The sequence below is a fragment of the Gracilinanus agilis genome, chromosome 2, assembly GCF_016433145.1.
Source record: "Gracilinanus agilis isolate LMUSP501 chromosome 2, AgileGrace, whole genome shotgun sequence".
In the NCBI taxonomy this organism is placed as follows: domain Eukaryota; kingdom Metazoa; phylum Chordata; class Mammalia; order Didelphimorphia; family Didelphidae; genus Gracilinanus; species Gracilinanus agilis.
Window position 1 is genome coordinate 454,673,902 of NC_058131.1, and position 22,174 is coordinate 454,696,075.

Sequence of the window (22,174 nt, forward strand, 5' to 3'; positions counted from 1 at the left end):
GTAGAGGGCAAGAGAACCTTTCAGTTCTGCAAGCGTCCCGGTCTCTACAGTCCGCCCGTCAGTGACCTCCCCCCTCTCACCCCCGGGGCCCAGAGCAGCCCACCAGCACCGGCCAACTCTCCTTCGTGTCTAGAGGGCTGGGGAACGTAGGCCGCAGTTCTCTAACTGGAACCTCGGGGGAGGATTCAGCAGAAGCGTGTACAGAAACCAGTCTCTGGCCTATACTCAGGGGTCCCCCTGGCTGCCCAGCCTCGGCCGGGATCCTGCACCTCCGCCGCCATTGCAACCATTGCCGCCAAGTGGCACCTCCTCCAGACATTCACTTCCGGATCTCTGCATTTCCCTCCCCACCCCCGCCCTCTCCTCTTATAAACGTCGCTTCCGGGTCACAACCGTCCTCTCCCAGACACAACCTACTTTAGGTCCTCCTCGCCTCAGCCAGCCGCCATCTTTGAGTCGGGCTTGTGGGACTAGATCTCTGTCGCTCCGTGAGCAGCTGATCCTCTGGAATGGATGTCTGATCATAGGAGCCTAATATTCAGCGTTCAGGAGAGAACAAGATCTGCGCTGAAGTCGAAAGGTCCCCCAGCAGTCTTTCCCCCCTCATCAAAGATGGCCAGCCAGGCGTCAACGACTCCTGTGAAGGTATGAGTCTCTAGTCTCCGAGGGGGTGTTCTCGCGTTGCGGCGCCGCCGACTTCCGGTGGCTCTTCTCGCGGGGATTGGCTGTTAGCGGTGTTGCGGCTCAGCTCGTGTGCAGTGGCTGTGGCGGCGGCAGCGGCGGAGCTCGGCACGATGGTGAGAGAGGCCTCGGCGGCCGCCCCGACCCCGAATTCTAACCCAAGCCTGAAGGGGCCGAACCTGAGTCCCCTCCCCAACCCCCCAAGCCTTATGATTCCACCGTTCCCCTGGTTCCACAGACCGGTCCCCAGCACTCCCGTCTCCGCATTGTGGCTTGGCGACCTCCCCCACCCCCTTCGCTACTCACACACCCGCTGGGGAGCGGCCCCGTTCCTGGCGCGGGGCCAGGTTCGGAATCCCCTTCCCTGACTTGGGCGGCCTCGAGACCCGCGGCCGGGGGGGGGGGGGGCGGCCCGGCACGTCCCGGCTCCTGGGAAGCAAGCGAGGCCGCGGGGGGCCCGCTCCGCCCTGGCGGAATTTAGGTGATGCTGGGGATGAGCTTCTTTCCTTATTCTCCACCTCGAGGCAGCAGCGAGGGCTCGAAATACTTTCCCTCCAAATTCTGCGGAGAATGTTAGAAGCAAATGCATTTATTTTGCGGAGCAGACACGGAACCGACCTTCGAGTTATAGTTGCCATTGCCTCTTCCCACGAATGGAGTGCTGCTGCTCCCCTGTTTTGTTTTCTGCTTCTCTTAATCATTTTCCTTAGCTCTATTTCCCCCCCACCTCATCCCCCTCCCTTAAAATTTCCTATATTCCCGCTCTTTTAATTTTATCACCCGCACATCCCCCAAATCAGGGTTAAACATCTAAAGAGATGCATAACTTAAAAGTTTGCAAATCAAGATTGCATTCATTTATGAAGTACTAAATAAGCCTTTTTTATTCTGAATCTTTTGTTTTAAGGTTTGGGGGATCTTGGTATAAGTGTAAATAAATCCTATGTACCCAAGTGCCTTGCAAATTACTTAGTGAGTTGGAGGAAAATACCTTCTCCACACTGGATGAGCTTTCTGATTTTCAATATTCCACTGTTGGTCGAATGTCTTAAATATCTGTTGTGTTAATAGAGCAAACTAATTAAAAAGTAAAGGTGCTTTTGCTCACAACTTGTTCCTGACGGACTAATGTTTAATCATCTTATGTTTATTAGTCGTTTAGAATTTAAAATGGGAAAACGTACTGAAATTGAAATTGAGCTAGTTTCGTTTTGAAAAACATTTGAAGAATTTTGAGAGTTTTTGTTTGTTTGTTTTTTAGTAGAACTATAGGTCTTCGGATTGTTCAACGGAAAAGGCTTTGGGTATGGTATTCAGTAATCATATACCCAAAAATACTTGTGGAGGGATAGGATTACTAGCTGGATTCAAATTTAAGCCTAGACACTTATTGTTTGTAGTCAGGTGATAATGCAATACTGCATTTAATTGCAAAACTTATCTTCGAAGCTTTTTGGAACAATTCTTCCCAGGAAGACTTTATACAGGACATAGTATTTGAGTTGGGTCCTAAAGGATGGTAGGAATTGAAACGTTTGGGGACTAAAATGTTGGTTTTAGACTTTGTCATACTAGATCATATTTGGGAAGGAAAGGTAGAAAAAAATAACTCAGTGCTAGAGTGAATTAGACTTTTGAGAAAAAAATCACTTAGAGTGAAAATAAAAGATTTTCCTAAGTTCTCTATTTAGCCATTTGTTTCCTTAGAAGGAATATAACCGAATTTGAGACTAAGGCAGTTGAATTTAAACTACCTCCAGTAAGCTCTACAAACAGCTTTGGTATGAAAATAAAATAAAAAGTGGTGTGTTTGCATCTTATACTTTTTAAGAAATGAGTATCTTTACTATAAAAATTATAAATTATACTACCAATCTCTCAGCTTAAGTTTGGTGAAGGTTTTAGAATTGGGTAAACCAGTAGTTTGAGTTTTTAGTCAAATAATGGGAAGTAAGAAACCTCATCATAAGGTGCTAGGATGTGATATAGATTGGGTGCTACAAGATTAAGTATTATAGAAGTTCAGATCTTAAGTAGTTTGGGAATTGGTTATCTAATAAGGAAGGTTTCCTGGAATTTGCACTGATCATGGTTTTTTTGTTTTGGTTTGTTTTGGTTTTTTTTTAACCCTTGTACTTCGGTGTATTGTCCCATAGGTGGAAGATTGGTAAGGGTGGGCAATGGGGGTCAAGTGACTTGCCCAGGGTCACACAGCTGGGAAGTGGCTGAGGCCAGATTTGAACCTAGGACCTCCTGTCTCTAGGCCTGACTCTCACTCCACTGAGCTACCCAGCTGCCCCTGATCATGGTTTTTGAAGGAAGAGTAATTTTGTGTGTGTGTGTGTGTGTGTGTGTGTGTGTGTGTGTGTGTGTGTGTGTATTTAAACCCTTATCTTCCGTCTTAGAATCAATACTGTTATTGGTTCTAAAGCAGAAGAGTGGTAAGGGCTAGGCAAAGGGGGTTAAGTGACTTGCCCAGGGTCACAGCTAGGAAGTGTCTGAGGCTAGATTTGAACCCATGTCTCTGGGCCAGGTTCTCCATCCACTGAGCCACCCAGCTGCCCCAGAAGAGTAATGTTTTGTCAGGAGGAGATGGCCAAGTAGCCCAATAACAGGGTGGGGGAGGGGCAGGGAACATATCTACTTTTGGGGAATGAATGGCCTGTTTTATCGAAAATATGAGGAAGTAGTGAAAAGATAGATTGTAGTAATATTATGGCCTGTATTGAATGCTGAGAGAATTGAAAGAATTTATACTTAGACTTTTATTTTAAGCTTAGAGATCATAAATAGCAATCTGAGCTCTGTCAATCAGTGGGCATGATAATCCTATTCACTATATCTAATATGTTGGACAAATCCATATACATGTGTTCTTTTATTGATCTTTTGTTTTTATGTCATCTCATCCCCATCCCACACTGACATTTCCTATATAACAAAAGAAAAAAAAAGTTAGCAAAACAAACATATTGACCATATCTATAGTATAGCACTTATTGAAGTGTAGTTTATGGACTCCTCAGGATCCTTGAAATCATTTCCCTTTTTAAATACTTTTCCAGTTATCTAACTGTTCAAGGCTGTTTTCTTCACCATAATTCAGGCTAAACAACATGTCTCTAGAATCTGAATACAGAAGCTATCAGAGAAGCAGTAGAGGATCCAATTGTCTTTTATTAAATCAGGCATTAAATTTGCAAAAATATGCAAATAATTCCATCCTTAACAATTTTTTAAATATAGGGTTTTTTTTTACTAGTTTTATTAGCATGTAATGTTTGTTTATTTTTTTTTAAACCCTTTACTTCTGTGTATTGACTTATAGGTGGAAGAGTGGTAAGGGTAGGCAATGGGGGTCAAGTGACTTGTCCAGGGTCACACAGCTGGGAAGTGTCTGAGGCCAGATTTGAACCTAGGACCTCCAGTCTCTAGGCCTGGCTCTTAATCCACTGAGCTACCCAGCTGCCCCCCTAATGTTTATTTTTAAATGAATTAAATACTTAAAAATTGATTGGTTTTCATTTCTAATATGGTCTTGATATTAAACAGAAAGACATTATTTGTTCTAAATAATTTTTAAGAATGTAAAGGGGTCCTGGACCAGAAAGTTTAGAATTGTTGGTCCTAAAGCACAGGCAGCATTCCACATCCATAATCCCCTACTACTCCATGGAAGAAGGGCAGTACATTTCCTCTTCTTCAGAACCAAATATTAATAATTCAAATTTCATTTTATCCCTTTGGTTTGTGTATTCTCTTTGTTTTTGAGTATTTTCCTGGTTATGATTACTTCAGCATTCATCAATTCTTAAAAGTCCTAGCTAGTTTCTCTAAATTTCTCTTATCCTTATAGTCCAAAGGAGATGAGTAATTTAATCATGATCACTTCACATAATTAAATTGTTTTCCATCATATTTATATTAATTTACAACTCCACCAACATTATATATGTAATGATGTGTATCATTTCAAAGCCTCTCCAGCATGAACTATGTCTGTCATTTGTTATCTTTGGCACTTTGTTGCATGAGAGATAAAACCTCAAGGTTATTTCCTATTGCCTTTTAATTATTGGTAAATTTGGAGCAATCTTTCATGTTGTTGTTAATAGTTGGCAAGTTGTTTTTTTTTTTAAACCTTTAACTTCCATCTTAGAATCAATACTATATATTGGTTCTAAGGCAGAAAAGTGGTAAGGGCTATAGGCAGTGAGGTATTAAGTGACTTGCCCAGGATCACAGGACTATGAAATGGCCTGAGACTGGATTTGAGCCCAGGATCTCCTGTCTATAGTCCTGGCTCTCAATCTACTTAGCTTACCTAGCTGCTCTCTGCCAGCTGGATTAAGAACTGTTTGACTGCAAACTTTGACCACTTATTTTTTACTGACATTTTAAAATATATTTTAGTCTTAAATTAGTGTTAACTCCTTCTGTTTCTTAAGTATCAGGCATAGAACAGATAAAATTGATGCAAGGTTCTTTTTCTCCTAATAAAATTTGCTATATCGATTTTGTTGTTGCAAAAGCTTTTCTATTTCATGTAATTGAAATTTTTTTTCTTGTTATTGCTATTCCTTGCTTAATATTTTCCCTCTTCAAGATTGTGAAAGTTATACTAACTTTAATCTTTCCCCATTTTTTAATGATGTGATCTTTTATAATTTTATTCTTTAGGTCACAACCCACTTGGAATTTAATTCCAATAAGTTAAAACATAACTTTTTTTGTCTTAAAGATGTATTCATCTAAACCTTTTTTCTTTTTTTTGGCCTAGTTTTCACTTAGAGTCGTGAAAACAGTCTTCCAATACTTTATCTTCTTGTTTATCACTCTACTACTTTATAGACAAGTATGATCCTAGTATCTAAGTCAGAGAGGAGCAAAATAAAGAGAACTATTGCTAGTGTCACTAAAATGTTTAGAAGAAGATAATATATCCGAAAAATTATTTGCTGATAATTTCTATGGATTTATTGCCAGGAAGCAAGTATGGCTAGAACAGCAGTTATTAACCTAATAAATTGTGCTAAAAACTAAACCACAAAACTGTAGCAAAAGATGGTGAAAAATCCTCTGACAACACAAATGACAAAAACTTTTACATGCATAGGCAGAAAAAGACCCATTTTAAAATAGGCTAAAACCCACCAATTACAACCAAAACTTAGCATTATTTGAAATGAGGAGACATTCAGTAGGTACGGGACTAAAACAAAGCAAGTCCTCATTACTATTTTGACATGGTTCTCAAAGTGCTATCAGATGTGAAAAACAATTTGAAATTATAAATGATGGCAAAGAAGGAGCAAAAATTATCCATAATTGTAGACATGATGATTTACTTAAGAAACCTTAGTCAGCCAAGGAACTAATGGAGATAATAAATAAAGTAGAAGGTTAAAAATGAAATTCCCAACAACAAAAATCAACATTTCTATAGAGTAATAAGATCTAGGAGGAAGTAATTAAAAAATAATAATTACAAAGTCCAGGAATTCATCTACCCAGACACACTGAAAACTTATAGAATACTTCAGAGAAACAAAAGATGACTTAAATAATTGGAGAGATTTTCATTGCTCATATTTGGGCTGTAACAACATAAAGAAAAAATGAATAGTGCTTAAATAACAGGTTTAGTGCTATGTCAATCAAACTACTTCGAATGTAAATTGAAAAGGAAAAAACCCTGAATACCATATAATTATAATTATCAAGGTTGACCCTTGAGAATTGAGACACTTCCTTTTCTCTGCAGATGTGGGGAGCTATGGGAGAAGAATATTGCATATCCTGTCAGACATAGTTAATGTGTTGGTAGATCTTACTGGACTGCTTTTTAATTTAATTTTTTTTTAAATCTTAGTTACAAGGGATGACTTGTTGAGTAACGGAGGGAGCGATTTACATTTGGAAATGAAGGTGATGTAAAAACAAAAGATGTCAGTAAAGATAAGATTTTTAAAAAAGTAAATCCCATAGTTTCAGCCAAAGAAATTAGCCAAGTATTAGTTTTAGCAAGATATAAAATAAATCCACAAAAATCATTAGTATTTTATGTAATAATGACAAAAACCAAGAGGAAATGATTCCTATTCCAAATAACTACAAAATATGACATTTGAGAGAATTAAACTACCAAAATACTTAAGACATATAAACACAATAGACAACATTTTATAGACATTAAAAAAACAACTCAATAATTGGAGAATAGGCATTGCTAGAATGTTGGGGCCATGGCAATATAATGTGTTAGTTGAAATTTTAACTTGCAGATTTATTGCTATACCGACCATATTGGCAAATTAGTTAACTTATAGAATTGGAAAAAGAATAGAATTCATTGGTGCAAAAGGTTTAGAATCTTAAGGAAAATAATGACAAAAGTAGTAATGAAAGGTAGGGAAATAGCACTTCCATCCCTCCAACTGTTTTAAAGTAGTGATCATCAAAACTATTGGGTCCTGGTTAAAAAATAGAAAAGTAGATTGATGGAACAGACTAGCTAAATCTGAGCTGCTGCTTGTTCTTAACTCCTGGCAAGGAAGCTCTTTCTACCAATGAAGTTTCAATTCTTCTGCAACTTTACTCTAAGAGTTGCCAAGGAGACTAAGGAAATTAAATGACTTGTCTGATTCACATAGCCAGTATTTGTCAGAATTTGAATTTGAATCCAGGTCTCCTGGCTCTGAGACAGGTTTTCTATTCGCACTATTCTGCCTGTACACTTAAATTAATAAGAGTTTTTATTTTTAGACTTCATCTTAGATAGGAAAAGACATCTTTTCTATCAGCTTACCCATTTGTACTTCAGGCATCTAAAGAACCCTCATAACGGAGTTGGAGGAAATGAGAGGCCATAGAGATTAATAGTCAAATTATCAACAATAAACATCTCCTTTGGGCAGTAAAAGTGCTTTACCAGAAATGTGGTAAAGATAGATAAAGAAAAATATGGTTTTTGGTCTTAAAGAATTTGGTCGGCTTAGGTGGAGTATGATATACACAAATAAGTAATAACAAATGAATAATACATAGGTAGTATAAGGAAAGGCTGGAAAGAAAAGAGAAGATTACAGAAGGCTTTGAATGTTATACAGAAGATTTTGGATTTTATCCAGTAGGCTTGAGGTCAGCAAACTTAATACTCAAGGCCCAAATCTGGTCCCATCTGTTCTTATAGCACCCTCAAACAAGAATGATTTTTACAATTTTTTTATGCAATAGATTTTTATTTAAAAATGTAAACACCTTTATTAGTTTTCATGCAGGCAAAACATGATTTATTGAAAAACTGAAAGATTTTGAGTATAAGGATGATGTATGAAAGGTAGTAGCTTATTTTCCTAAAATGTTAGTCTGTGTGTAGGGGGGAAGATGGATAGGAACTGAGGAAGTTATCAAAGTCATGTAACTCACCAGGTGATTTACTATGACTTGGGTTATGGTGGTAGCAAGAGAATAAAAAGGAAAGAACATACATAAGATGATTCTTTAGGAAGGAAGAGTAACAAAATTTTAGCCTCAGAATACAGAATCTAATTTGGAGGAATGAATGGTGGTTTTTATTTTCTGCCAAGTAATTGTTTCACAAGCCTTTAAAGAGAATCCAAGTCAATATGAAGTGCCTAAATCTTATATACAGTAACATAAATGTTCAGAAAATGAACTGTAACATTTCTTTATATCTTGGTAACAGTTGTTTTAGTTTTGAACACAGGTTTCAGATTATACTTTGATCACTCAGATTTTGCTAAGAAACTATATTGAATCTGCCCTTTTCTTTGCAGTCTCATACCATTTTGTTGGTACAGCCCACCAAGAGGCCAGAAGGCCGAACTTATGCTGATTATGAATCAGTGAATGAATGCATGGAAGGTAAGTTAGATTAGTCATGGTTATTTTTTTCTCCCTGCAAAAATTACTTCATATACATAGGATGAAAAGCCATGATACTGATTTCTTTTAAAAATATTATTAAAATCTTTTATTATTTCATCCTATGTATTCTCTCATCCCTTATAAAAAGAATTTAACATTAAAAAGAAGGGAAGAGGGATGGTATCAACAGAACCAATTAACACATTGGGGGGGAAAATCTGCAATGTTCCCCACTTAAGGATCTGGCATCTATAAAGGGGTTGAGGTTGGGGGGTAGGGTGTCTTCATATCTCTTATTTGGAGTAAGAATTTCTAAGAGTCATAAATGATGTCTTAAAGCAAATAGTATTTTTGTACATTCCGGCTTTATGGAATTCACTACCAGCCAAATGGCCTTTTTTCCTGCAAATAATAATCACAGGCAAAATTATGCTATCTATAGGTAAGAATAGAGAGCACCATATAAAGCCCTATCTATCATCACCCTTTTGATATGCTATGATGACAGCATCATAATGGAAACTAATAATAATATTCATTTTAAAAATTTAATAATCCATTTCATTTAGGTACATACAGGCTAGATTTAGTATGTATTGGAGTTCATTGCCAACATGTCTGTTACATTATAGTTCCTAACTTTTGTCAGCAAATGATATATTTCTCACTTTCTCTCAAAACTGTTAAGACAACAGCATTTTTTAGCCATACGTAGCACCTTAACTCTTTCCCAAAATGCCTGTGATTTGTGGAAAGAGGTTCAGCTTAAAGCTAGTCTTCAGTCTAATAAATTTAGGTACCAGTTGAAATACTCTTGAAGTAGATTATTTGATTAATCACAACCATAAAAGTAAAGTGTATATTAGCAATGCATATACATGTATCACTAGTATTTTATAATTGAACAAATGCTCTTCATTTGTAGCTCTGCACTATTTTATCTTGATTACATTGGCTCTGATACTTTTTCTTTTTTTTTTTTTTTAACCCTTACCTTCTGTTTTAGAATCAATACTAAGTATTGGTTTCAAAAGGCTAGGCAGCAGGTTAAGTGATTTGCCCAGTCACAGTAATCTCATATCTAGGCCTAGCTCTGTTGATGAAACCATTTAGCTGCCCATTCTGATATTCTTCTAATAGGAAAATAAACTTTGCATACATTATAATCTTCAGAAATAAAGCATTACTAAAACTAATTGGTGTTACTGAAATTAATACTTCATTATTGTTCTAAAGATCTATGTATTCATTGATATGAGTGAGTACTAACTCAACTAACAATTCACAATCACTCTGACTTGGGAGATGATCTTTGTAAATCATCCGTGGCCACAATATACCACCCTGTCAGTAGGGTGCTTGGTAGGGCTTAGTATAACCTTTAAGAGCTTGCCATAATAAGGCATTAGAGAAGGATCTTACTTGCTAAAATAGCAGATTGTAGGTTTTGCTTTTTGAGAGCCTCTTGACAATTATGACTTGCTTTTGATGTTTAAATAAGTGATCTATACAGTCAGTTATAACAGGAGTTGACAAACTTCTGGCACCGGCCACCTGTTTTTATAGTACATTATTTGCTAACCCCTGCATGATGGTATTGATAGTCATGAGGATATTAACTTAATTAAGCTTAAGACCTTTGTAAGTGAATAAAATATGATACTTTTCCCAAATTGCCAGAAGTGTTAAATTCATTCAGAAGAATATGGTCTTTTGAGGGCAAGGGAGGATTGCCTTTTGTATATTTATCCCCAAGGCATTTAATAATTGCTTGTTGATTAATTTCGTTATTCCTTTATACTAAAAGAGCCTTAGAAAATAAAAGTTGGGAGTGGGGGAAAGTTATTCCCACATTGTGAGGTTGAGGAAAGTTTTCCTACTTCAAAGGTCTTGTTTTAAATATAAAAAATGAAATTAATATCTGTCAAAAATGAACAATTCCCTAATTCTGCTAAGTCACTTGAGCCTAACTTTTATGGTGATGAATCATTTTATCTCGTTACCATTTAAAAGCAAAACAGAGGGGCAGCTGGGTAGCTCAGTGGATTGAGAGCCAGGCCTAGAGACAGGAGGTCCTAGGTTCAAATCTGGCCTCAGACACTTCCCAGCTGTGTGACCCTGGGCAAGTCACTTGACCCCCATTGCCTACCCTTACCACTCTTCCACCTATAAGTCAATACACAGAAGTTAAGGGTTTAAAATAAAAAAAATAAAAAAAGCAAAACAGAAACCCTTCTTGAAAGCACCACTGTATCTTTTGTTTACCCAGATATTAATCACTGTTTATAGCACACTTAAAAGTTTGCAAAGTATTTGGCCTAGATGCATTATTTCATTTGAGATTGATAGCAGCCCTATAGATTATACAGGAGTTATTATTATCCTTAATTTTACAGACTAGGAAACGGACTCAGAAGGGTTAAGTGGTCACATACCTAGTCACATACTAGGTGTTGGGGTTATTTATTTATGCTCTTTTCTTATGCTGCTGACCCTTTGCAGTAACTATATCTCCAACTCTGCCTTTAGAACCCTCCCTTGTTTCAATTAAGTAAAATCAAACAAAGCAAAGCAAAAAACTATAGTGTTTTACATCTGAAAATGTACTTCCATACTTAAAGTTCATCTCTACTGAGAGGCAGAAGGCTTGTTTTCTCTTTGGTTATCAGAAGTCACAACCTGACATTGTTAAGATTATAAAATCTTACTGTGTTTTCTTTATTATTATGGTCGTTAGTTATATAATTTGTTCTCCCAGTTCTGTCTAATCTGCATTGGTTCACATGAGCCCTCCCAAATTTCTTTTAAGTTTTGATTATCTGAATGAGAAATTCATAATTTCAGTAATATTTCATTACATTATTATATCACAATTTGTTCATTCACTAGACAACTCCTTTGTTTCCATTGTTTTTTAGAAGCAAATTACAAATAGTTCTAGAGTTTTTACACACACACACACACACACACACACACATCCCTCCCTCACATATGATCTTCTGATCTCTTTGGGATATGTGCTGAGCTGTAGTAACTCTGGGTCACAGGATATTTATTTTTGCATTAGATTTGTCTTTAGCAATACAACTTAATGTGACAAATGAGAGAAAAGAAACAATTCTATGTATTCATCATCTGCTTGATCAACTGAATGATGAATCCCTTTTTAGACTCAGGTCCTTTTCTCTGAACTTGTCACTGTGGTAAATAAAGATATTGCATAATTACTAGCAATGTAATTAATTCATGAAAGTAAGGAACATTTGAAACTGATATAAAGCAGAGTGATAAACCCAAAGCCAACCAAAGTAAACTCAAAAATATCCCATCTTCATAAATTTTATATTAGCATATTATGTAGTACTAAACCAGAAATCTGTGTAAGATCTCATTTCTCTCTTTCTAGGAGTTTGTAAAATGTATGAAGAGCATCTGAAGAGAATGAATCCCAACAGTCCCTCCATCACATATGATATCAGTCAGTTGTTTGATTTCATTGATGATCTGGCAGATCTTAGCTGCCTTGTGTAAGTACCAGCTACCAATGTAAATGATTAAAATTTATATTTTTTTCTCTTTTTTTTTCCTTCTCTCTACTCCCAAAAATTACTGATTCAGTTCAGTACTATAATTTTGTACATTATCTCATTCTATACAAGTTCTTTAATTCATTTATTTACCGTTTAAGTAAGGCTCATCATCCCATTTTATACCTTAGAATTAGAGACACTGGAACTTTCTATAGATTTGTCTGATGAATGAGTAAGCAGAGAACTCATATTAAAAGTTAATTTATTCTTCCCATTCTTGTTCATGTATTGTCTTAGGGTTCACTTGGCATTTTTGTTCAAAGGCATTCTGGGTTTTTAAATGAAAATTACATTATTCTTCAATACCATATAAAGAATAGGTCAAAATGCACAAGATCAGGATGAAATTTAAGTAACATTAGCTGTTAAAACCTTTTGCATATACATTTTTGTTTAACATCTAATATAATGACATTAGAAAATATTTGTCTTCTATATTAGTAGTGTTTAATAATCCTACTGTTTATTAGTTTTTTGTCTCATTTCCCACAATTTTTTACATTTTCTCTCTTTTCACTTTGCCCCCAGTGTTAACAATTCTTATTTTCATAATATTGTAAAGTTTTGCAAGGTATTTTTCTTGCCATAACCTGATCTAGTAGTACAAATATCCCATTTTTTATGAATGAAGAAACTGGGAGTTGGTTAAATGACTTTTTCTCAAGACATCTCAAGACACTGGAGTATGATTGGGTGCTCTAACTCTACTACCCTTGTTATCCATTCATATAAATTTAGAAAACTAAGGCCATCCAAGTTAGTATCTCCAGCCCATTTCAGTCATTGCTCAATGTCCATATCATCATTTACTCTTTCTTCACTTTTGTATCATTATTCTTCATTTAGACCAGTGGTTCCCAAACTTTTTTGGCTTACTACCCCCTTTCCAGAAAAAATATTACTTAGCCCCCTGGAAATTAATTTTTTTTAAAAATTTTAACAGCAATTAATAGGAAAGATAAATGTACCTGTGGCCATCACCCCTACCCCCTGGATCACTGCAGCACCCACCAGGGGGTGTGTGGTTCCCACTTTGGGAATCACTGATTTAGACTCTGTCTCTTTAATCCTGTCTTCTAATGTTGACCTTTCCATCTGCTTACAAATAGTCATATCCTTTGAATTCTTGTTCTTTTCCTCATCCACTACTCTGATCTCTTACCCTCTTTTGTTGTTAACTTTCTTGGGGAAGTTATCTATACCAAATGTATCTATTTCATTAGTACCCACTATATTCTCAACTCTGAAATCAATTTCTACCCCTACTTGTTTACTGAACTTGCTTTCTCAAATATCATAGATGACTACTAAATCCATTGGCCTTTTTTTCTTTTTTTCCAGTTATGATGCAGCTGTTCGTACTGCTGATCAGCCTTCTTATCTCCTTTCACTTAATAAGTAGTCATATTTTCCTGGTACCCTCTATTTCTCTAAATGCTCCTCTGATTCCTTTATTGGCTTCTCATCTTCTGATCCTTTTATATTGGTATTCATAATGGTCTGTTCTTGACCTTTCACATTCTTTATATTCTATTTTTTTGGCAATCTTATTTCCATGGCTTCAACCACCAATTCTATGCGGATGTGTTCCTTTACTATCCCAAACCAAGCTTTATCTTTTTCCCTGTGAGTTGTTCTATCTTAACTATTTTTGTCCATGTATCACTATTCACTCTCCCAGGTTCTAAACCTTAGCGCACTGTCTTTAATAACTTCCTTCTTTGTTACATTTCATCCAATTCGCTGATTGCATATCAGTAGCATCTCCTGTATCTCTTCCTTCTCTCTCTCTCTCCCTCTCCATTTCTCTTGATCCTATCCAACTATTTATCAGCTCTTAGTACTATCCACCAGAACCCCTGCAATAGCCTCTTGAGAGGGCTCCTGGCCTTTTTTTCTTTTCCTCCTTCAATCTATACCATTCCCAACATTTTTCTTTTGTATAAATATAGTCGTATTGTTCCTTTTCAAAATGGTTGCGTACTAAGTAATTTCTTTTGACTGGCAATTAGTGTTCTTTGAAATTCTCTGAAATTTGGTTCAATTCCCTTTTCATCTTGAAAATCCAACAAAAATATAACAACTCTGTGTTTTGCTCTGTGCTGTGTGCTTCTTCCTCCCCACCCCCCATTGAAACTTCCTGATTCTTTTATCATCCTCTAGTCAGTAATGATCTGTCCTATCATACTTTGCATGGCCCTTTGTTTTGTATCTGTTTCACCTATATATATATATATATATATATAGTTTGTTATAGTTATTTATGTTTGTCTTATCTCCTTAGTGAGATTATAAACTTCATGATGGCAGAGACATTACCTCAATTAACTTCATATTTCCCATAGAGGTAGAGGTATATCTCCTATATGGTAGATGCTTAATAAATTATCCATTAGTAACTATTAATTTTCATTGCCTTTATTCTTGAAGATTTATCAAACCTGATAGATAACAGTTGTATTGTTTAGTATACAGCTATCTTTATGATTTTCTCCCTACCAAGACATATTGCAGGTTTCTTCATTTAGACAACATTTCTAATGTTGGATGTGAGTGGCAGCTTCATTTTTATAGAGGGGGACAGTGAAGCATTAAATATAAGATGAAATAATCTTTACAAGTGCAATAGTCATCACTGGCTGAAACAAAATTTGAACCTAAGTTTAACTCTTATCTACTGGCAGACTTGGATCATTAAAATTACACAGTGCTCAGTTTGAAGGTTTTGGGTACTTTTTGTATTACTTGTATTTTCGTATTTTGTATTACTGTATTTTCTTAGTTTTTTCACATATCTTAACATTTGTAAGACCTCGCAATACAATAATATTCTATTACATTCATTTACCACAACATATCAATCCATTTCCACTCAGTAGGCATCTATTTTGTCTAATTCTTTGCTACACTAGGTATTTTGGTCTTTATTTCTAACTTGGATCTCCTACTATAATGCTTAGCAATAGGATCTTGAACTCAAAGAATGTTGACATTTTCCTTACTGTCTTTAGCATAACTCCAGATTGCTTTGCAAATAATTATACAAATTCATAACTACTACCAGTTCATATATGTGCCTCTTTTTCCACAGCCCTTCCAACATTTGACTTAATTCTCATTTTTTGCTAATTTGCTGGACATGAGGTAAAAACCTAAGGAGTTGTCTAGATTTACATTTCACCTATTAATAATTAGAAGCAATCTTTGCCTATGGTTATTTGTTGTTGGGGGCGTCGTTGAGGTTTGCTTATATCCTATGGTTCAGGCACTGTGGCTCACTCCAAAGTATGCTATTTCCTCTGTGCTTATTGTATATGGATCATAGGATGAGACTTTAGAGTAACAACAAACTTTAATGTACTTTAGCTTTTTCAAATGAGGCCCAACTTATTTGTTGGGAGGTTATTTATAGACACATATTTTATAACTTTAAATTTTATAATGTATAAGAGGGAGGCACTGTAATAAGATGGGATAGAGGACCAGCTTCTGGCCCTGTGACCACCCTGGACAAGTCAAATTTCTCAGTGTCCCAGATAGTAAAGTAGTAATAGCTAATGCTAATTTCTTAGTTCCTTTTTTTGAGTTACTTCTAATTAGGGATAGCAGTAAAACTAGGTAAGATCAATACAAATTTTACTATTCTGGTTTCATCAGGTTTGGTTAGAAAATTTTTCAAGAGACATTTTGATTATTAATCACCATATAGCTTGCCTTAAATTAGACATTACTATTTTTCAAATGGGAAAATCACATAAGCAATGGCCTTGGTCCTGTATATGTGCACTAAAAGTAGTTTTAGGGATGGTGGGGAAAGTAGTTGTCTTTCTTAATTTTTTTAATTAAAAAAAAAAAACTTTTACCTTCCACCTTAGAATCAATACTATGCATTGGTTTTAAGGCAAAAGAGCAGTAAGGGTTAGGCAGTGGAGGTTAAATGACTTGTCCAGGGTCATACAGCTAGGCAGTATCTGAGTTCAGATTGAATCTAGGACCTCCCATCTCTAGGCTTGGCTCTAAATCCACTGAATCACCTAGCTGAACCCCCCTCCACCTCTTTTTCTTTAATTTGGAGTACAGTCTTTTGAATTAAACCCTGGAACAAGTCCTGTTAATACATTTAGTTGTGACACACTTTAAAAGTTATCTTTTCTTATATAGATGAAATTTTGTGCTAAATATATCCTTGAGCATAACGTTTTGAGTTTATCATGTATAAGGTACTATGCTTTTGGAGGCACAAAAATGAGTAAGAAATAGTTTTTACTTTAACAAAAGATGAAATAAGTAGGATGAGGTATAAAAAATTACTGTTGATTTGGAAAGACTTCATGAAGATAAGTAGTATTTGAGTGAAATATTCAGGAGTGGAAATAACAGATTTTTCAGAAAGGACATGGATGAGGGGAAAGGCAATTAAGCTGGAAGAAACTACATGAAAAGACAAGGAAATGAGATAACAAAGGGCATGTTTAGAGAATGCTTTCATTAGTCAATAAACAGATGTATAAAATACTGATGAGATAATGACTTAATTATATTCTCTGGTAGTACTGGGACACAAGGATTTTCAATTCAAATATATCAGACAGTTGGTAAGCTCTGTGCATGTAAATGTATGTGTTAATTGACTGAAAACTACATATCTATAGGCAGTATTAATTTTTAGACCACCTAAGTAGTTGACACATCTGAAATCACTAAGCAGTTGACTGGAAACTACTTTTGCAAAGAAATATGCTTAAGGCTACTAGGAAAACCGTACCTGACAGGATGAAGGAAAAACATGAGCCACTTGTGTTTACTTGTGGTTGATGTTTTAGATCTTTGAACATCAGCAAAGATTTGTTTAGCTTTGAATATATATAACTTCCTAAGGCAGCTGCCCAATGCTTACGTAAATAAAGCTTTACTAAATGCTTATGACTTTATTTCATTTATTTATTTGTTGCTTTAGAGTAACTCATTTCTGGGGACAAAAACTATAAGGAGAGGGAGTGATAAATGTATTTCCTATCTTCACTGTAGAGTGTATGCTTCTTGAGGGCAGAGACTTTCTCTCATCTTTCAGTGTCTTAGATATAGTAAGTGTTAAATAAATGCTTGTGGGATTCAAAAGTCAAGATTTTGTATCTTCTCCACTGCTTAGCACAGTACATTGCTCATTGTGGGCACCTAAATATTTTAATATATTAGGGAATGTAGAGTAGTGAAAGATGGTGACATCTTAGGGTTTGGTTGTAAGCTTTTGTGAAGATCAGAATAGGGGAGGGAGGGACGACAGACTCAAAGGTATACTTTAGCAAAGTTAAAATGAATGGTTATGTGTAAAGTGGGTTGAAAGTGAGGAAGTTGCAGTTGTCCAGGTGAAAATAATAAGGCTGATGACTCTGAAAAAGGAATAGATGAAAGATTGTGGAGGTAATTTCCACAAGATTGGCAACTTTGGCTGCCAGGAGAGTAAGGGAGGAGTCAAAAGAAGTGACTGGGTGAAAGGTAGTAACTTTTTTAAAAAGTCAGAAGAAAGATAGTTTTGAGGGGGATATTTTCAGTTTTGGACCAGCAAGTATGACATTCACATAGAATTGTCTGCCAGGAAGTTGAAAATGTAGCACCAAGCTTGGGAAAGAAAGTTTGAACCAGAAATAGAAATTTGGAAATCTTATGCATAGAGGTAATAGTTAACTCCACAGTAATTGGAATTTTACAAGAGAAGAAGAGTGGTCAGAGCACTAGAAGGAGAATCTAATTTGTGTAGGTATTATAGAACTTGAAGGATAGCAGCAAATGGGAAAATGTGTTGCTGTAGAATCTCCTGACAGGTTTTTAAAATTATGTTCACATTCTTTCACATCCTGCACTGCTTTTAAGAAAAACTAGATCAACAGCACTTATTAAATGCCTAGAATTTTCTAGGCACTGTGTTAGGCAATGAAGACTTCTTGCCCTAAAGGAGCTTACATCTCTCTTTTGTTTTTCAATATTTCCTTTTCTTAAAATGAGACTAATAAGGTTCATGTGTGTGTGTATATATATAGTACTTGTTCCCCTTATGTGAAAGAACAAAAAAGGATATTTTTTTAAAGAAACAAAAACTGATTGGAAGGTTAAATATGGGGATTTCTCTAAGCACTCAAAGCAAAGTGCACCTCTGCAGATCTATTATATTCCCACCAGATGGTGCACATTGCTTGTAAAATGCTGATTCTTCATTATGTTCATGAATAATCCCTAGTTCCCTGATGCTTGCTTTTCATTCATACTGTGATTCTAAAAATAAATTTGATATTTAACCAGCTAGGTTTCAGTTTTAGGTCAACTTAAATATTTTCCCCAGTTTTTCGAAACTTCCAAGGCTCTAAAGAGGCACCTCAAGTTTTAATAACTTTCTTGTCCCTAAGTAGGACATTACTGCTAATGATAGTTCCTAATTTTCCCTTTTTTTTAAAGATGGATTATAGGTGATTAGTTTTACTATCCTAGGCACTCACTTCTTCACTTTTTTTCATGGCAAATGCTAAAAACTGGTTCTGAAGTTCATTTACACTTTAATAGAAAAACATTTATGTTGTCTATGAAGAACATAATGACCATTTTGGAAAGTGTTCTTAGTACTAAGTATAATTTGTACATAGCTTTCTGCAGCTTATCTCTTTATTATTGTTCAGTTTCACTGAAGGTCTCTGTTGGCCTCCATCAGCCTGACTCTGACCAGCTTTATTTATACTGGGGATGGGAGAGAGGCACACTTTACCCTAGTAACCTTGCTCATCACTTTCTGTTCCCCAGGTATCGAGCAGACACTCAGACATACCAGCCCTACAACAAAGATTGGATCAAAGAGAAGATCTATGTGCTTCTCCGTCGGCAGGCCCAACAAGCTGGCAAATAATCCAAGTGGCAGCCTTTTTGGGATGGGGGGGAGGGCTTGGAAAACAGGTGTGTACAGTGTGCTGTAGTGGGAGCTTTGTATTATAGAAGTCCTGTTTCCATTTTGTTACAATCTAGCCAAGGTCGAATATATTAGAAGATTTTTGTCTTGATCAATCTTGAAGCCCCTGTCCCTCCCTGATTTCTTTTTCTTTTTTACTAAAAAGTAGCTGAAAATTTCTCTTCCGTCAGTTAGCACTTGGTTACAGTTCTTCCAGCTGTTCATATCTGCTTCATAATGTTCACTGTACTTACCCTTCTGTGGGAGGATTTTCCAGAATTTAGTTATGTCCTCAAAACTCAAAGGCTTAGAGAATACAATAAATGCTCTTTAGTTAAGTTTTCTCTGAGTGCATTTTTTTTTTGTCTATGAGTGTGCATTACTGTAAAACAAATTTTACTGGCTATGCCACTAAGAAGGAAAAATAGCACATTGAACTGTGAAAGGAACATATTATTGCTTAGGTTATATCACATTAAGAAGCTTTTACCTCATTTCTCTGGTATACTAAGTACATCACAACTATTATTACCATGTTTATGCCTCCTGCTTGAAATCTCTTGATTCCTAGAGAAGGAGACATGGGACAACAGCCAATCCACATTTTCTGTTTCTTAGCTTTGCTTAAGTAATTTTGACATGAACAAATGTCCTGGCTACACAACTTAGGATTTTTCAGCATTTGAGCGCTAATTAGTTACCTACCATATATAGAAAATGAGATGCAAACTACCAATTAAAAGAATAAATGATAAATTATTATTTTTTTAAATTTAACCTTAGTGTGCCTGACTGTTAATTTCTCTTAATCCACATTTTCTAGTTCTCTAGAACTAGAGTTTTCAAGTTCCCCAGTTTGGAAAAACATCAGAAACTAGGACTTTTCTCTAAATTTGCTACATTCTTTTTTATCTTAATCACAATCAAGTGATAGATAAGGTCTCCTTGACATTGGCAGCTAACAAAATCTTATTGAACATCTTTTGTAGTAGGTCAGGGGTCAGTAGATTTCAGCCTGGGAAGAATGGTTTTTACATTTTAAAATAAAGCTTTATTGTGTTGTGGAGATCAAATGAGATAACTGTAAAGCGCCTAGTGCAGGACCTGGCACATGATAAATACTATACAAATGTTGGCTGCTATTGTCGTCATTTTAAAATTTTTTTTAAAAGACATTCTCAGTGGATTTGGCCTTTGGGCTATAGTTTACCTACCCCTGTATTGGCCGACTTTCTTATGAGTGAATCTGTGTGCCAATGACCCTAGTACCATGGTGGTGAGCCTATGGCACATGTGCCAGAAGGGGGGCAGTCAGAGCCCTCTTTGTGAACATGCACACTTGCCCCAGCACAGAGTTCGCCAGAGTTCATTACTAGTAAGCCATAGTGGCCCGGGCTGCTCCCCTCTCTCTCCACTGCTCCTGAGGACATTTCTCCCATCACCGGCCCTTCTGTCCAGCAGCCCAATGGGAATACTTACTCTCACCTCTGTGTGGGTAAGATGTGAGGGTGGCAGTTTGGGCAACTAAAAAGTTTGCCATCACTGGCCTGGTACTTCATTTACAAAGACCCACGGCCTTGTCATTTTTCTTTGTTAACTTTGAGCAAAGAACCAAAATATGTGAGCCATTAAAGCTTAGCAATAATTCTATAGGAAATGAGTGTGCTAGAGTAGTGCCAAATCCAAGTAGAGCTGGATCACTGCAGGTTGCATTTTGGCTTAGAAAATCACAAATAACATGGGAAGAGCTCAGAAAGCTCTCACATCAGAGGTACTAGTCTTCCCTGAACATCCTATATATGCCCCCCAGTTGTATATATCCAAGGGTATGCACAGTTTTATAGCCTTTCGGGTGTATTATGGAGCAGAGATCTAAAGAGATCTGGAGTGTCAATAGAAACTTGATTCATCAGTAAGGGTGTAATGGTCAAAGCTGTGAGTGGAGTCAAACAAAGAGCAGAAGATTAAGGACAAAATCTTGTTTAAAAGGGAGTGGGAGGATAGTCAGAAAGCATTTTATTAAGTACTTATATGCCTTATTTTTTTTAAATTTGTATCCCTAGCACTTAGTTGGTTACCTAGTAAGTGATTAATAAATAACATTTAAAATTCACTCCTTTGTTTATTCATTCACTTGCTATGTATCAGGCCCTCTCCTCAGGGCCAGGAAATCAAGAAAGACAAAAGGCAGTCACCTCAGGGAGCTTACATTCTAATAGAAGTACATTTTATACAACAGGTATAAAAATAATTATATGTAAGATACATCAGAGTAAAGTTAACCTTAGAAGGGAAGGTTCCAGCAACTTGGGAAATGGAGAGAAGGGAGCATAAGGATAGGAATGGCCTCCTTGCAAAGGTGGGATTGGAGTTTAGTTTTGAAGGATTCTAGGGAAAATAAGAGGGGGAAGGGAGGGATCAGGGTATTCCAAAGATAGAGGATAAACCAAACAAAGACAAGGAGATGGAGTGTATCATATTAAGGGAAAGGCAAGTAGGCAAGTGTAGTTGAGTTATAAAGTTCATGGAAGAAAGAAAAAAAATCTGGGAAAACTGGGAAAGCACCATATTCATTCAATCAGTCAATCACATTAAGTACCTATTATATGACAGGCGCTATTCTAACTATCGAAGTACATATTACATAATATATTTTAAAAGGATATGTGACCTTAAGATTAAAGGTTATGCTACTAAAAATGGGAAAAGAAACATAATAGACTTCCCACAGCTATAAGTAGTTGTATTTTTTCCACTTAAAATTCTTACCTTCCATCTTCGAATTAATACTTTTTATTAGTTCCAAGGCAGAAGAGCAGTAAGGGCTAAGCAATGGAGGTTAAGGGACTTACGCAGAGTTACACAGCTAGGAATATCTGAGGCCTCATTTGAACCCAAGACCTTCCATCGACAGACCTGGACCTCTCTCCACTGAGTCACCTAGCTGTTCCCTTAGGAGATGTATTCTTAACCAAACAAAAGATAAAATAGATAACTTTGATTACATGGAACAGAAAAGCTTCCATACAGGCAAAATGAACACACACAATATAAGAAGGGAAGTTGTTAAATGGGAAAACTT

The 22,174-nt window shown here is 36.3% G+C and overlaps 1 protein-coding gene across 2 annotated transcripts; it reads left to right on the forward strand.

The window, feature by feature from the left end:
• The first annotated feature begins 451 nt into the window (after positions 1-451).
• Positions 452-19,430, forward strand: ERH (ERH mRNA splicing and mitosis factor). Of its 2 annotated transcripts, none has more exons than XM_044664808.1 (4): positions 452-645; positions 8,481-8,568; positions 11,978-12,098; positions 18,951-19,430. In XM_044664808.1, the coding sequence occupies exons 1-4, from the start codon at positions 514-516 to the stop codon at positions 19,051-19,053; spliced, it is 444 nt and encodes a 147-aa protein (XP_044520743.1). In that variant the 5' UTR covers positions 452-513; the 3' UTR covers positions 19,054-19,430. The 2 variants fall into 2 exon arrangements, with proteins under 2 accessions (XP_044520743.1, XP_044520744.1); XM_044664809.1 differs by lacking the exon at positions 452-645 and adding an exon at positions 709-797.
• Positions 19,431-22,174: the final 2,744 nt, after the last annotated feature.